The sequence below is a fragment of the Arvicanthis niloticus genome, chromosome 28, assembly GCF_011762505.2.
Source record: "Arvicanthis niloticus isolate mArvNil1 chromosome 28, mArvNil1.pat.X, whole genome shotgun sequence".
Taxonomy (NCBI): Eukaryota; Metazoa; Chordata; class Mammalia; order Rodentia; family Muridae; genus Arvicanthis; species Arvicanthis niloticus.
This window is the reverse complement of record NC_133436.1, coordinates 15,308,602-15,322,700: the sequence shown is the minus strand read 5'-3', so window position 1 is coordinate 15,322,700 and position 14,099 is coordinate 15,308,602. Positions and strand designations below refer to the sequence as shown.

Sequence of the window (14,099 nt, the reverse complement as noted above, 5' to 3'; positions counted from 1 at the left end):
GTGGAATTAGAGGTATAGCCCATTCAACATATGGAAGGGCTTAGAAATATGTTTGATGTTAAACTGATGTCCAGGTTATAGGCCAGGAAAGTCCAGAATGTTTGGGCAGGAGGATGATAGAGATGGTAAGATTGCTCAAATGTTTACTACCGAATCTTGAGGTCAGAAGCCTGGCTCTGGGATGGCCTTAAAGAGAACCACCTGTAAGGTTCTGAGAAAGAGAAGGATTTGGGGAAACCACATATTAACTTCTGTGTTCCATTTTAATTTCTGTTCCTTGGTTTAGTATCTGAAGTTTCTGGACCAGCTGTCAGAGAAAATGAAATTGGGCCACATGGCTGCTGAGCTTGGCTTTGACATGCGTCTAGACGTAGTTTTAGCTCGAATAGAGCAGTTGATCCACCTTGAGAGCAATGCCGTCATTGAAAACAAGACCATGGCTCACAACTTACAGAGAAAGGTAGGCAACAGTGCCCTTCATAGAACTGAGAAAAGAAACTACTGGAAAGCCCAAGTGTTAAGATGATTTTCTCCCACTATGACCAGTAGCATGTTTAAGAAGCATTTTATAAAGTTAGGTATTTAGAGGCTGAGTCTCAATTCTACAGTCTGAAGATCTGAGGGCAGCCCATCCCTGCCGTGGTCTTCATCTCCATGGTCCAAAATAGTCACTGGAAGCAATTGTCTGAGTTTCATGCAGAAGGCTGGAGGATGGGAAGAGGGAAGCCAAAGATACAAATGATGTCTTCTAAGGAAGATTCTGGAAGATGCTAGCTGATGTTATGTTTATAGCATGGCCACAATTCTCCTGGCCATACCTAGTTGCAAGAGAGACTTGCAGACAAAGACTTTAAACTCATAGTTTCTGCTCTGTTGATTGAGAAAGAAAGCTGGGAGGGTTGAGCAGCTCTGCCTCTACCAGCCCCACTGAGCCAGAAGCACAGAGAAGAGCTCTCTTTTCATCCCATTGAAGTCAGAGTTAGAAATGGTTTAAAGCAAATGAATGAATGAAAGAACAAGCGAAAGGGATAAAGCATAATTATTAGTCTGACAATTATAAGCACCATAGGGAGCAAAGGGAAACACAGATGCGTTTTCATAATGCTTCTTAGGAGAAACATTCTCTGTAGAGGCTGTACAGTGAATTGCAGCTGGGTTCTTGGACTCTGCCAGATGGTGTAACCTGGGGCGAATAATCACATGCTTCTGTCTGTTTGTTCATATTATGACAGGAAAGACATATGCCTACAAAAGCACTAATTTAAGAAGCAGAAAATTTGAACTCCTGTTTCATAGAATAAATTTTGTTCTCACATGGCCTCTACCACAGTTCACTGTGTCTGGAACAATCTCTCTCTCTCTCTCTGAGAAAAAAACAGAAAATCTTGTCACCATCAGAGAATTGACTTCCTCTCTTAATACCCAATGCTATTTCTTCTTAAGGATTATATCATCATTACAATTACCAGTGTACAGAATCTGTCAGTGGACATTTGCATCAGAGTGCTAGTTGACTGAAGAGGGGGAGTTGGGGGCAGGCTGAGTTTGACCCATGGTATCCAAAAGGAGAAGCTTTTCTGTAGCCTCCATGTACCACACACACGCTGTGACATGCATGTGCTCCCAGCCATGCACACAATAAGTAAGAATGTATTAGAAAGGTCGAATGGTCCCACACCCTTGGGAATGTAGTCGACACTTAATGGATTCTGCGGGAATGCAATAGGGATAATAATAAAATGATTATAAAATAAGGGTGACAGAGGGCTGTGGTCGGGGAGGAGGTGATGTAGGTAGACTAAGGTTTCAATAAGATCAAAATTCATCTTGTACATGTTTGAAAATTTCAAAGAGCAAATAAAACCATTATTCAAAAACGTTAAAAGGGATTTGGTTAGAGAACTATCAGGAAGGTTTGTTAAGGTGTGACCCAGCTGTGGACACAGCTGTCATGGATAGGCAAGAAACTCAAGGTAGTTTTTTTTCAGTAAGTCCTTCAACCTTGTCATAACACTTCAGGGACAACCAAGAGTGATGCTACATTCAGTATTGGCGTTTGACAGTTCTTCTCTATCCCTGCTCCCAGTGTTTGTGATCAAAGACATTGCTGCCTGGATTTAGTATCTGCCCAGCAAAGTGACAGGCAGCGCCCAGGAGACGCCCTCCCTCATAGTCACTTCCTACAAACCATTTAATTCCCTTCATCAACTCGATTGGCCACATAAGCGGTGTTCCAAGACCTTACCCTCCGATTGGTTGGAGGAGCTCATGGGCCCCGCATAACACAAAGAGTTTAAAGAAGCGAAGTCTCCATGAAGTCTGTTTCTGAGAGTCAAAGTTTGTAAACAAAGCTTCCTTAAAAGTCTCCCAGGTACATCCTTCTGTAAGGATATATTGACCTGCGTCCTCAGAACTACTCAGCCCGGCTCTAAGGGGGCTCAGATTATCTAGGGCAGGTTTTCAGTATGATGTGGGACTGCTCTTGTTTCATAAAACACTGGCGCAGGGATCGTGGCCACTGAACACTGAAGAGGATTCGTCTGTGTCTTATTATATTCTACTTATTCTGCTCTTGATAAGCCTATTTTATTCATCTTAAAAGTAATTTTACATTTTGATTATGAGGCACAGAATATTGGATGAAGCAGCTGTGGAGAACTGACTTTTTTTTCCTCATATATTCTGGGGGCTCTTTTGTCCCGGACTTTGTAGCTACAGAATTAATTCTTGGAAAAAATACGAATAAAAAAATTCAATCAGGGAAAAGAACCCAGTGACCTTTTTTTTGATGGTTTGCAAATGAGTCTTATTGAAGTGCAGATAAAAAATCGACATTATCCGAGTAATTCATTTATATTTACTGACTGTTCAATTATTATTTTTTTTTCTTTAAAAAAAAAATCCATTTGTATCAAACCAGCTAAAGACTCAGAAAGAAAGACTGGAGAGCAAAGAAGTGCATATGAACCTCCTTCGGCAGAAAATTGCCCAGCTGCAGCAGGAGAAAGAGGCGCGCTCGGCCTTGGCCGTGGAGAGAGATGAGGCCCATCTTGCTTTGAGGAAGCTGGAGAAGAAGGTGGAGAGGATGCAGAAGGAGTTGAGTGAGTGTCAGGAGTATAACACCGAGCTCAAAGCCAAACTGGCGGACACCAATGAACTCAAGGCAAGTGGGTGGTTCCTTCCTCTGCTCTTCTCTGCCAATGTGCACTCAAGTATACACAAAGGAATGGCAGCATGTGCCTGTAATACTGTCACTTAAGAGGTAGAAGCAGGCAGGCCAGGAGTCTAGAGTCACTTTTGATTAGATGGATAGCTCAGGGCTAGCCTGGATTGCATGAGACCTTGCCTCAAATAAAAGAGGGAAAAGGGTGGGGCTGGTGAAATGGCTCAGTGTATAAAGTCTCATCCCATAAGTGGCCTGACAGGTATCTGGAACTTTTTTTCTTCTTCCTGTATGAGATTCCTGGGGAGATTCCCATTTCTCTGGGGTCCTTTGTTTCACCAGTCTGATGGTCAGATTGAGAGATCCAAGTGGCTCTTTAGAATAATCTCCATTTTCTGCAGGCCAGTGACAGGGGCTCTGTTAGGAATGTGTTTAGAAGGAAATGAGAAAGTAATAGGCACTCTATTATCTTAGTTTTGGTCACTATTTTTGGGATAAAACACAATGACCGAAAATAAGTTGGAGTTTATTTGGTGCACACTTCCATCTTCACAGTTCATCATCAAAGGCTGTCAAGGCAAGAACCTGGAGGCAGGGGCTGATGCCGAGTTTGTGAAGGAGTGATGCTTACTGCCTTGGTTCTTATGGCTTGCTCAGCCTGCGTTCTTATGGAACCCAGGAACATCAGCTCAGGGATGGCTCCATTCACAGGGAGCTGGGTCCTCCTCCATCGATCACCAATTAAGAAAATGTCCCCAGGATTGCCTACAGCAGATCTTGTGAAAGTGTTTTCTTAATTGAGGCTTCATCCTCTCTGAAGAACGTAGCTTTAGCTCATGTCAAGTTGACATGAAACTAGCCAGTATAAAAACACACCACGAAGCAGGCAGGGAAGATGGATAGGTACTGTTGTAGTTCACATCTGACGTAGTTCAGTTCTGGATTTTTGCTTAGCAATTTCCCTCTTTTTCAGGGGAGATTTTATTTATTTATTTATTTTAATTGATGAATTAATGAATTAGCCTGTACTTATGACTTCATTTGGTTGGAAGACATTCACCCACATTAGCTAGCAAAATCTGCCTTGAAATAGGTTTAGAGTCTCAATTATAATTGTAACATCTACAGGAGGCAGAGGCAGGAGGATTATGTATTTGAAGACATCCTAGGCTACATAGTGGGTGTCTGTCTTGGCAAAGCAATGGAAACAAAAGCCAAAAATTTACCTATTTTTAATCTCACCTGCAAACACCCTCTAAGAAACATCTAGAACACCATTTTCCCAAAGGTGAGACATGTGTGACCCAGCCAAGTTGACTGTAATTCCTTTTGATGGGCGAATAATAATCCATTACTTGGATGTACCAACCACTTCCTGTTTGTCCATTTAGCGTTTAATAGATGTCTGAGTTTTTTCTAGTTTGGGGCTGTTACAAATTAAGGTGCTATGTACATTTCCATGTCTGTTGAAAGATAAGACTGAAGACCTTGACTCCAGGTTGTCTGAATATCTGCTTGTTAAGACCTAGGTATTAAGGTTTCCCTTGAGTTCTAAACCAAGAAAAAACCAAAACCTTTTCCAGACGAACTGTTCAATTTGAACTATTGAAAATTATCTTGGCGTGCAAATCTAAGTATTATGGAAGTTTTTTTTTTTGAAAGACAAAGCTATTTTTGCATAGATCGCCCTTCTTGTGTTAAATTTAGAATAATTTATGATGTTGCTTACTTAGGACACTTAAGACTACATAGCTTTGTTAATTTTTGCCATTATGAAACCAGAACCGATTTAGAGATCAAAGGATGAAGACTCAAACTAAAACAATTAACGATATTAACATGGGCGATGCAGTGTCACTAAAATCACCATTAACAAGTATGTGTGGTGGCATTTTCGAGTGTGTCCTACCTGTGCCCTCCATGATGGAGTCTGCTCTACCACATGTTTTATCGTCTTAGCATGAACCCCTGTGCACACGGTGATGTAGTTTGGCCTTCAGTTTGCGTAAATGTATGAGTTATGCATTAACCCGCTTCTTCATTCTTTTCTCATTTACCTGAAGTTATTAAAGCAGTGTTACTATAGGGCAGAAGCATCACCTTATAAACACCTGCAGGCACTGAAACCTTGTGGCAGAATTCTAAGCAATGTAGCAGAGGTTTTGTGTAACCTCTCCACAGGCACATGCTTTACCGCCTGCCCCCAGTTTTCATGGAATAGCTAGAAACATCCCACTAGAAACACCCCACAATGTCAGAGGCTCAGACAGGAAGGACGATGTCAGAGGCCCAGACAGGAAGGATGCTAGTTTTCCCACTGAAGAGAATCAAGAACTGGGGCGGTAACTTAACGGCAATGTGCTTGCCTTGCATGTATGGGCCTCAGGGAAAAGCCTCAGCCCTGTTGGTGTGTGTGTGTGTGTGTGTGTGTGTGTGTGTGTGTGTGTGTGTGTGTGTGTGAATGGACAGGCCACATTTACAAGGACCTCTTAGTGGTCATCAGAAGCCCAGTGTATTCCGATTTCAACTTGAGCAACCCAGCCCATGTTTTCATCCTCTCTCATCCTCAGAAATACCTCTTAGCCCCACGTACTTGTTGGGGCTCCAGCTTTCTGCCAGGCACCAGCCAGGAGGAAGGACCTGAAAAACAATCTGTTGGCTATCTTCTGGAATGGTATAACTGGCGGGCACTTAGTCTCTCGACTTTGTTTAAACGAGCTTAGCCCATGGAATAAGTCTTAGTTCTGGCCAGTGAAAAAGACAGGAAGATAACCATCTAATGGGCAGTTTTAAGTGTCAGCCCCATAGCATGTGGCCTAACCCTCATAGGAGCTGTGGCTCCAGATCAGTTCCAAAGCCCATGGGAGAGCCAGTAATGTCTTCTTTGTGGTCTCCCAAGAAAGCATCAGAGCAGAAAAGAGCCGCTAGCTGCAGGCAGAGCTTTTTTTTTCTCTGACTTTTTCCATAGATCCCCATGCACAGAAGCTCCTCCCCAAGTTCTTCCCCATGGAGTTGGTTTCCGGCCAGCCAGTGTAGCCCTTTACTTCTCTGTCATGGAGTCAACTCTTCTAAAACACCCCAGGCCTCCTGGATTGCTTTTCTCGCTGCACAGTGAGCAGGGCCTGCAAAGGCAGAGTGCTTGCTTTTGGGGGCGAGGGTAACTGTGCTGCCAGCTCCAGAATATGGTCTGCGAAGGACAAGGAGGGAGGAGAGACTGCAGAGTGGGACATCTCCCCCGCATAGCCCCGTCTTCATGGATGTGGCATCTGTTCTGGCCATTAAGACTTTAGAACAGTGGTTCTCAACCTGTGGGTTCTGACCCCTGGACAGGGCTCGAACAGATATTTACATTACAGTTCACAATAGTAGCAAAGTTACAGTTGTGAAGTAGCAATGAAAATAATTTTATGGTTGGGGGGGTCACCACAACAGGAGCAAAAGGGTCACAGTGTTAGGAAAATTCAGAATCACTGCCTTAGAACATTGCTGACTTGCTTTATGCCGTACACTCTGCTTGACATCTGTCAGGGGTTTTTCATACACTGTCTTTAACAACTGTATCTGGAGACTTAGACCCTACGTTCAGTCAACACTTAAGAGTTCAGATTTAACCACCTTTCCTATCTGGGCCTTCGACACTTCTGTGTAAGAAAGACTTACCCACCAGATTGCATAGTTGTTCCCTGGGAAGCAGCACACAGTGTTTACCATGAATGGTACCCTGGGAAACTTCCCTGTCCTGGCTGGCCTCTCGATGGCACATTAATCTTGTTTATGGCCAGTTCTGTCTCACTGGAGGAAAATTAGAGGCCAGTTGCTTGCTTGCTGAACTCTGAGCTGGTCTGAGAAGTTCCCTCAGGGGGATTAAGAAACCAACTTAGTGCCACCCCACTCCCAGGCATCTGCTGTTGGTATGATGGCTTGACTTTAGAATCTCCATCATTCCTGCTGGCCCCCAGCTCTGCCCTAGTGGCTTGACTTGGCACTCCCTTTATTGCCCCCGTCCCTTGACAAGAATCCAAGCAGTCCTCTGAGTAGGGGACCAGTGATGTCCTGAGTGAACGTGTGCAGTTGATACAAACACAGGCATCTCAAGGCCCCAATGCCTCAGCTGGTGGCAGTAGTAAAGCCTTCCATGGTGAGAGGCTCAGAGAGTTGGCAAATCTTTCTGTGGTCAGAGTGCAAATGTGAACAGAACAGAGAATGTAGCTTTCTGCCCCTGGATGTTTACTGCCTGAAGACTGCTCCCCTACAGCCTGCTCCTACTGAGATTAGGTAATCTGCCTCCTTAACCACTGATATATAATTACTCTGGCTCCTTGTTTATCTGTACGTAGTAGCCCTGCCTCCATGTTTAGCTCTATTCGACAGCCTGACCTCTATGTTGGACTCTATGTACTGCTGACTTTTCTGGGTGCTGCGGCTTCTCCATCTGCGAGTTCTAGATACATGCTCACCCGTCTGCCATTTCCTCATTCTCTGGCTGCTCCAAGTCAGGGTTCTGGGACCTAAGCTATGCAAGGACCTGACACCTCTGGTTATTCAGAGTCTGCTTCTCTTTCTTCTCATTAGGACTGTTTACAGCTCACTTCTAGTCTCTGAGCTGTGACCCGCCTGTCACCTCTGGTAGACATATCAGCATGTTCTCTCAGCCTGAGTGGAAAGCTGAATCATGGGAGGGTACTTCGAATATATCTTGACACACCACTGTAAAATTAAATCAGTTTTTCCTTCCCACCCCCTGGTCCCATAATGACAACTCGGAGACTAATTGTTTATTAAAACAATGCCTAGGCCACAAGCTTTGGCTCGATCTCCAACTAGTTTATAACTTATTTAACCTATTCAGTCTATCCTGTGTCATTCACATGGTTAGTTACTTCTCCTCAGCTTCATGTGTTCGATCCAAGGCGACTCTTCCCCTTTCTTGTATCCTGAGTTCAGCTACCTGCTGGTTAGTTACCTCTCCTTCAGTCCTGGCCTGCTTCTTCCTCAGTGTCTGGCTCTCGAATCTCCCACACCCTCTCACTATTTCCCAGAATTCTCTCTCTTCCTGCCAGTGTCCCACCTCCTACTTCCTGCCTCACTCGTTGGGCATAGGCTTTTTATTGTCAGGTATTGCTTATAACAGATTCTCACTAACCACCCTTAACAATTCCCCCAATTCTCACTACAGTGGAATCAGCAGACTCAGGAATTACCATTGAGACAATATTTGAACACTGGATCTGACAGGGTGGAATCCACGAGTAATTCAGCTCCTGCAGACCGGTGCCTTCTCCATCTTAAGTACCTGCTCCGCCATTTTGCTTACCCCCCTTTTTTTTGTCCTGCCCTTATCCCAGGGTCTGGTATTTTATTTTCTGTATGTTTTTAGAACTGTAGAAGGTATTTTTTGACTTCTAAACTGCCAAGTTCACAGCTGCGATCAGAGCCCCAAGACAGTTCATGTCACCCCAGAGAACTGGCTCAGTGGCTATGTCAAACATGCTTGCTATTGCTATTGGTCTCTGTCTAGAAAAATGTCTTAGTCTTCAGAGTGTCAAAACAATATGCCACAAGTCGGGTGGCCTATAAACAACAGAAATGTAGTTCCCAGAGTTCTAGAGTCTGGGAAGCCCAAGGGAAAGTTGCCAGCAGATTTGTTGTCTGCTCCATCTTGCTTTCTGGTTCACCCAAGACCTTCACTGTATTCTCATATGGTATAAGGGGATAGGAAAGCTCTGTTTTATTAGGGCACACAACACCTTGTTTCTCCTTGTTATACAGGCATCTTAGTCACTGTTCTTTTGCTGTGAAGAAATACCATGACCAAGGCAATTCTTGAAAAAATGAAGCATTTAATTGAGGGCTTGCTTACCATTCCAGAGACTCAATCATTATGATCATGATGGGGTGGATGGTAACAAGCAGACAGGTGTTAGAGTCTGAGCCTAGGTGGAGGGGTGAGGGGGGAGAGAGAGAGAGAGAGAGAGAGAGAGAGAGAGAGAGAGAGAGAGAGAAGAGAGAGCGATCCTGGGCCTGGCTTGGACTTTTGAAACCTTAAAGTCCACTCCCAGTGACACATTTCCTCCAAGGCCACACTTCCTAATCTTCCTGATGCTATCAAAGCAACCATTATGAGCCTATGGGGGCCACTCATGATCAAAGCACCCCAGGTGGTGGGAGCTTGCAGTGGAGGGTGGATACGGAGTGGACTGTGAAGAGGGCACTGAGGAAGAGGTATAACTTTGAAAAGGGCACCCTTCAGTCATGCAACGTCTTCTGGAACCTTCCAAAAGAGTGCCACCATTTCAGAATATGCATTTCTGCGTTCTTTTAAAAGTATATTTACAGGCTTATTTGAACAGTATCTAAGTTCAAAATATTTTTAGCATACCCAAAGAAACTCTATACCCATAAATTAACTTCCCAATTCCTCCTTCCCACCAGCCTCAGACCTTTTCCCTGACTCTTTCATAAGAAGATGATCATGTGGGTTTTGGCAGTCAGCTTCATTCTCTTGCCATGATGTTTTAGGGTTCGTTGTTTGCTCTATAACGCACTTCATCATTTGGCTATACTATATTTTCCCTATCCATCAGTTGATGGATGTTTGGGTGGTCACCACTTGTGATTGTGAGTAATGCTTCTATGAACTTTTTATGCAACTTTTTGTGTGGCCATATGGTTTTTCCTTCTCTCTGGCTTACAGCTATGGGAGGGAGTTGATGGGTTGGTCATGTATTTAGCATTTTCAAAACTGCCTTTTATATTAGCATACCATCTTGTATTTTATCCAGCAGGATGTGAGGGTTCTAACTCCCCTAACTCCCTGATACTTTTTTTTTTTTTTTTTTTTTTTTTTTTTTTTTTTTTTTTTGGTTTTTCGAGACAGGGTTTCTCTGTATAGTCCTGGCTGTCCTGGAACTCACTTTGTAGACCAGGCTGGCCTCGAACTCAGAAATCCGCCTGCCTCTGCCTCCCAAGTGCTGGGATTAAAGGCGTGCACCACTACTGCCCGGCCCCTGATAACTTTTGTAATTGTCTTTTTTTTTTTTTTAAATTTAAACATCTTAGTGGTTATTGTCTTGTAGCTTGTTTGTATTTTTTTATTTGGATTTTTTTGAGGTAAGCTCTTATGTAGTTCCGACTGACCTGGACTCACTGTGCGGGCAAGATTGGCCCTGAACTTCACATCTTAATGCCTCTGCTTCTCAAGTGCTGGGATTAAAAGAATGCACCACCATCCTAATTTTATATCTGCTGCTGTGAGAAAATAGCTCAACTAAAAGAACTTAGAAGATAAGGGTTAATGTTAGCTTTTGATTCCAGGTGACAGCCCATCATTGCAAAGATGTCACGATGGCAGGTATTTGAAGCATTTAGTTCTACCACATCCATCAAGAGCAGAGAGCAGTGAGTGTGTGCTTGCTTGCTCACTTGCTTGCTTGTGCTCGACTTGGTTTCTCCCTTCTCCTATACCTAGAATCTTTTGCCTAGGTAATGGCACTGGCCATACTGGGGTGGGTCTTCCCATCTCAAGGCAATCAAGACATTCCTGAATAGATATGCTCACATGGCAATTGGATCTAGATAATTCCTCAGTGAAGGATCAGTCAACAGACTAGTTAGCACAGACAACATGCCTGGCTTGTACTGAGTTTTAATAGTCTTTTACAAATCTCTGCTGTTACAAAACTATTTCAGATGTCCTCATGTTTTGGTGAAAGGGCATCATTAGAAAACCCAGCACCTTAGGTGTACTAGGTATAGGCTTTGGCAGCTGAGTGCCTCCAGAAGACTGTGAGAATGTCACCACCACCCATTTCTAGCAGTTGGCATCACCACAAACTGTTTCTAGAAAAGCTGTTTCTATCGAACAACAACTCTTGAATTGTCCTTTCCCCAGCCCTGGTAACTCCAGTTGCCTTTGTCTGAGTTAGCCTGTTCCATGTATCTCATAGGTGAAAATTTATCACATTTTCCATTGTGAATGGCTTAATCCACCCAAGGATGTTTTTGTACTCCATCCATGTTATAATTCATGTCCACAGACTCAGAGTTTCAGACACATGGAAGAGGACAAAGTCTTCTACTGGTCCAAGTGTGGCTGTTGACAGTGTGTGCAGAAAATGACCACCATAGCTTTCTTTCCTTTGATGTATACAGCCTGAAGACAACTCCCCCACAGAGACTGTCCCTGCCAAACCTGTCTCCTCCGTCCAGCCGTGTACCTTAACCCCTCCTGCCTGCTTGTTTACCTGTATGAAATAAGCCAACTTCTTGTCCAGCCATGTGCAATAGCTCCGCCTCTCTGTTCATTCTATATAGTAAACACACTGAGCTTCTGCAGTAATTTGGTTTCTCCAGCAGAGAGCACAGACCACTTGATCCCGGCTTTTCTGTGTGCGTCTGTCTGTCTGTCTGTTTCATCTTTTCATTCCCTTACTTCCCCTATCGGGTCTGTCCTTGGAGCTGTGCTGGATATAGCACTTCCTTACTTGATTTCTTTTATAAGGAGCTACAGTGTGATCTCAAACTCACAAGGACACACCTCCCATCCCAGGAGCCTCCACTAGGGCTTTAAGGCCCTGGGGTGAGTCTCCAGCTGGGGACCATCTCTGCCTTTTGTCTGCAGAGGTTTCGATGACATCTTTTGCCTCATGTTCACATCTGGAGACTCTTCTGAATGAATAACTGCCTATAAAGACCTCCCCCACAGCAATGAGGGAGACGTCCTGAGGGGCTCCCCTGTGACAACACTAGAGGAACAGGCCTTCTTCTGCTGCTATTATCTGCAAGGCACAGGGGTCTACTGGTTAGCACAGTCCAATTTGCTCATAGGCTTTATTTTAGCAATCTCTCAGTCCAGAGCCATGCTGTCTGCAATTTTAGTGGATTGATTTATCAAACAAGGGTACTCTATTGTTTATGAGCTATAACAGCTGAGGTCATGCTTGTCCAGCCTGTGTCATTTTGTAAGGTCTGCATAGCTGCTTGGGGGTGAAGTTCATTGTTCATTCATAAAAGTGAAACACATTTCATTGACTTCCCAGTTATCTTTGTATCCAGTTCTTCTACGGAAGTACAAGGGAAACGATTGTCATTCTCTTGATTTCTTAGATTAAAACCTTGGAACAGACCAAAACCATTGAAGACTTAAATCAATCCCGAGATGAGCTGGAGAAGATGAAGGAGAACGCAGAGAAAAAGCTTCTGTTGGTCATGTCAGAGCTGGAAACTACAGAGCAGGAGGCTCAAGCAAACCACGAAAGAACCAGGGCCATGATAGAGGTGGCCAGCAGTGAACTGAGGATCCTGAGGAAGTCTCTAGATGAAGCAGAGAGGAGAGGACAACAGGTAGATACAAATCTGCTTGTGGAATCTTCTTCAGGACATGACAAGATGGTTTAAAAGCCTTATGCATAGTCACACACTTAACATTATGGACTGCCTTGGGAACTGGTATGACATCTGTGTGCAGGGCCATGCTTAGCTCCCCCATGGCCATCTAATTTTGTATATGTGCCTCCAAAGGAAGCATTATTCACACATTTCTTCCAATACAATGTGTAGAGATTTCTATATCATCTCAACAGATCTGCCCACTCCCTGGCATCTTTTTGGCATACCAATAACCATTATGAGTTTCTTAGCCAAGAACAGCAATTCATGCTTCGTGACATAGACAATAAGAAAAAAAAAAACAAAAATTAATGCTCTTATCAAAGCATTAGAAAGCCAGTGTGAACCCATCGTCTGGTTTTGATGAAATGCTTTAAACTGCATTGGATAATTGCCTCTGGAGATTGCCTCACCACATTTAATGTTAAGCGGGGCTTGGAACTCAGAGAAGCTTTATCTCCCACAGAGATCAGTTGCAGGAAACAGCCTCCAATCTCCAACAGTGGCACCCAGACTTCAGGATTGACTAAGCACAGATGTAAGCCATAAAAAAGTACGCGCTGGCTGCCTGGTTCCAAGGAGAATTTTATCTCCTGAACACATCAGGTCAAACATAAAGAACTCTGTCCCGGGCAGTCTGACCCCTACTGCCTTTGACTAGTGTGTCACTTTCTGAAGCTGAAAAGGGCAGAGGATGGACTCTGGTCCTAGGGTTTTTTTTTTTCTTTCCTCTACTCTGCTTTGGCTCATGTGTCAAGCAGAGCTGGGAAGAGGCAAACTCTAAGGGAAAGCATTCTCAGGAAGAAAACATCTCAGGAATTGTGAGTTTTGGCCATATTCAAGAGGGTGGGAAACTCTGAGGGAAATGTTTGCATTTGAGAGACTAGGCTGGTACCTTATTTTATTTAAGTGCTTTAGCAAAGTGTGGGAATCAGGGCAGCTCATAATAAGCAGGGCAGTTATTTCTCTTAGGTCTAGAGGCTTGAGAGTCAGGTTTACACATGATGTCTTCCTGAACCCTCAAACGGTAAAAACTCTGGGATCCACTGATAAGAACACCAATTCTGTCTCAGAGAAGCCAGCTTCATGATCTCATCCAAGCCTGCTTAGCTCACAAAGCCAGTACCATCCCACTGAGGACAATGTTTCAATATACACTTTGAGGGTGTGGTGTGATATTAAGACCCTCTTATCTCCTGCGCTGGACCATTCATGTAAGGAAGTTGGAGATAAATGAACACGGGGTTGGCGTGTTTGGATGGTGTTCTCCTACTGGCACTCCATCTGCAGGCTGCACTCCTGATGTGCATGCTATCTTTTCTGAAATGGAAGGTATTTAGTGATGGCTTGCCTAGATACCCCTAGATACCCCTGTGTTGCCTATGGTAGCCTAGGGTAACGGAAACCACCCTGGGAGAACATGAAGAGAGGTGATGTATAGGGGGTTGGTCTGGTGATGCTATGTATTCAAATGCTAAGTATAGCAACCCCCAGAATAATATTTACTACAACAGTGGGACCCATTATAACCATTGCCCCTGGCTCCTAC

At 44.0% G+C, this 14,099-nt stretch overlaps 1 protein-coding gene across 1 annotated transcript in view; it reads left to right on the top strand.

Annotated features, from left to right (window-relative positions):
• The window catches only part of Ccdc170 (coiled-coil domain containing 170), a 78,349-nt gene that overhangs the window by 63,252 nt on the left and 998 nt on the right, over window positions 1–14,099 (top strand). The window contains exons 8-10 of the mRNA XM_076926764.1: window positions 287–460; window positions 2,921–3,163; window positions 12,269–12,505. Coding sequence (XP_076782879.1) covers window positions 287–460; window positions 2,921–3,163; window positions 12,269–12,505 — 654 coding nt within the window. The remainder of the gene's footprint in view (window positions 1–286; window positions 461–2,920; window positions 3,164–12,268; window positions 12,506–14,099) is intronic.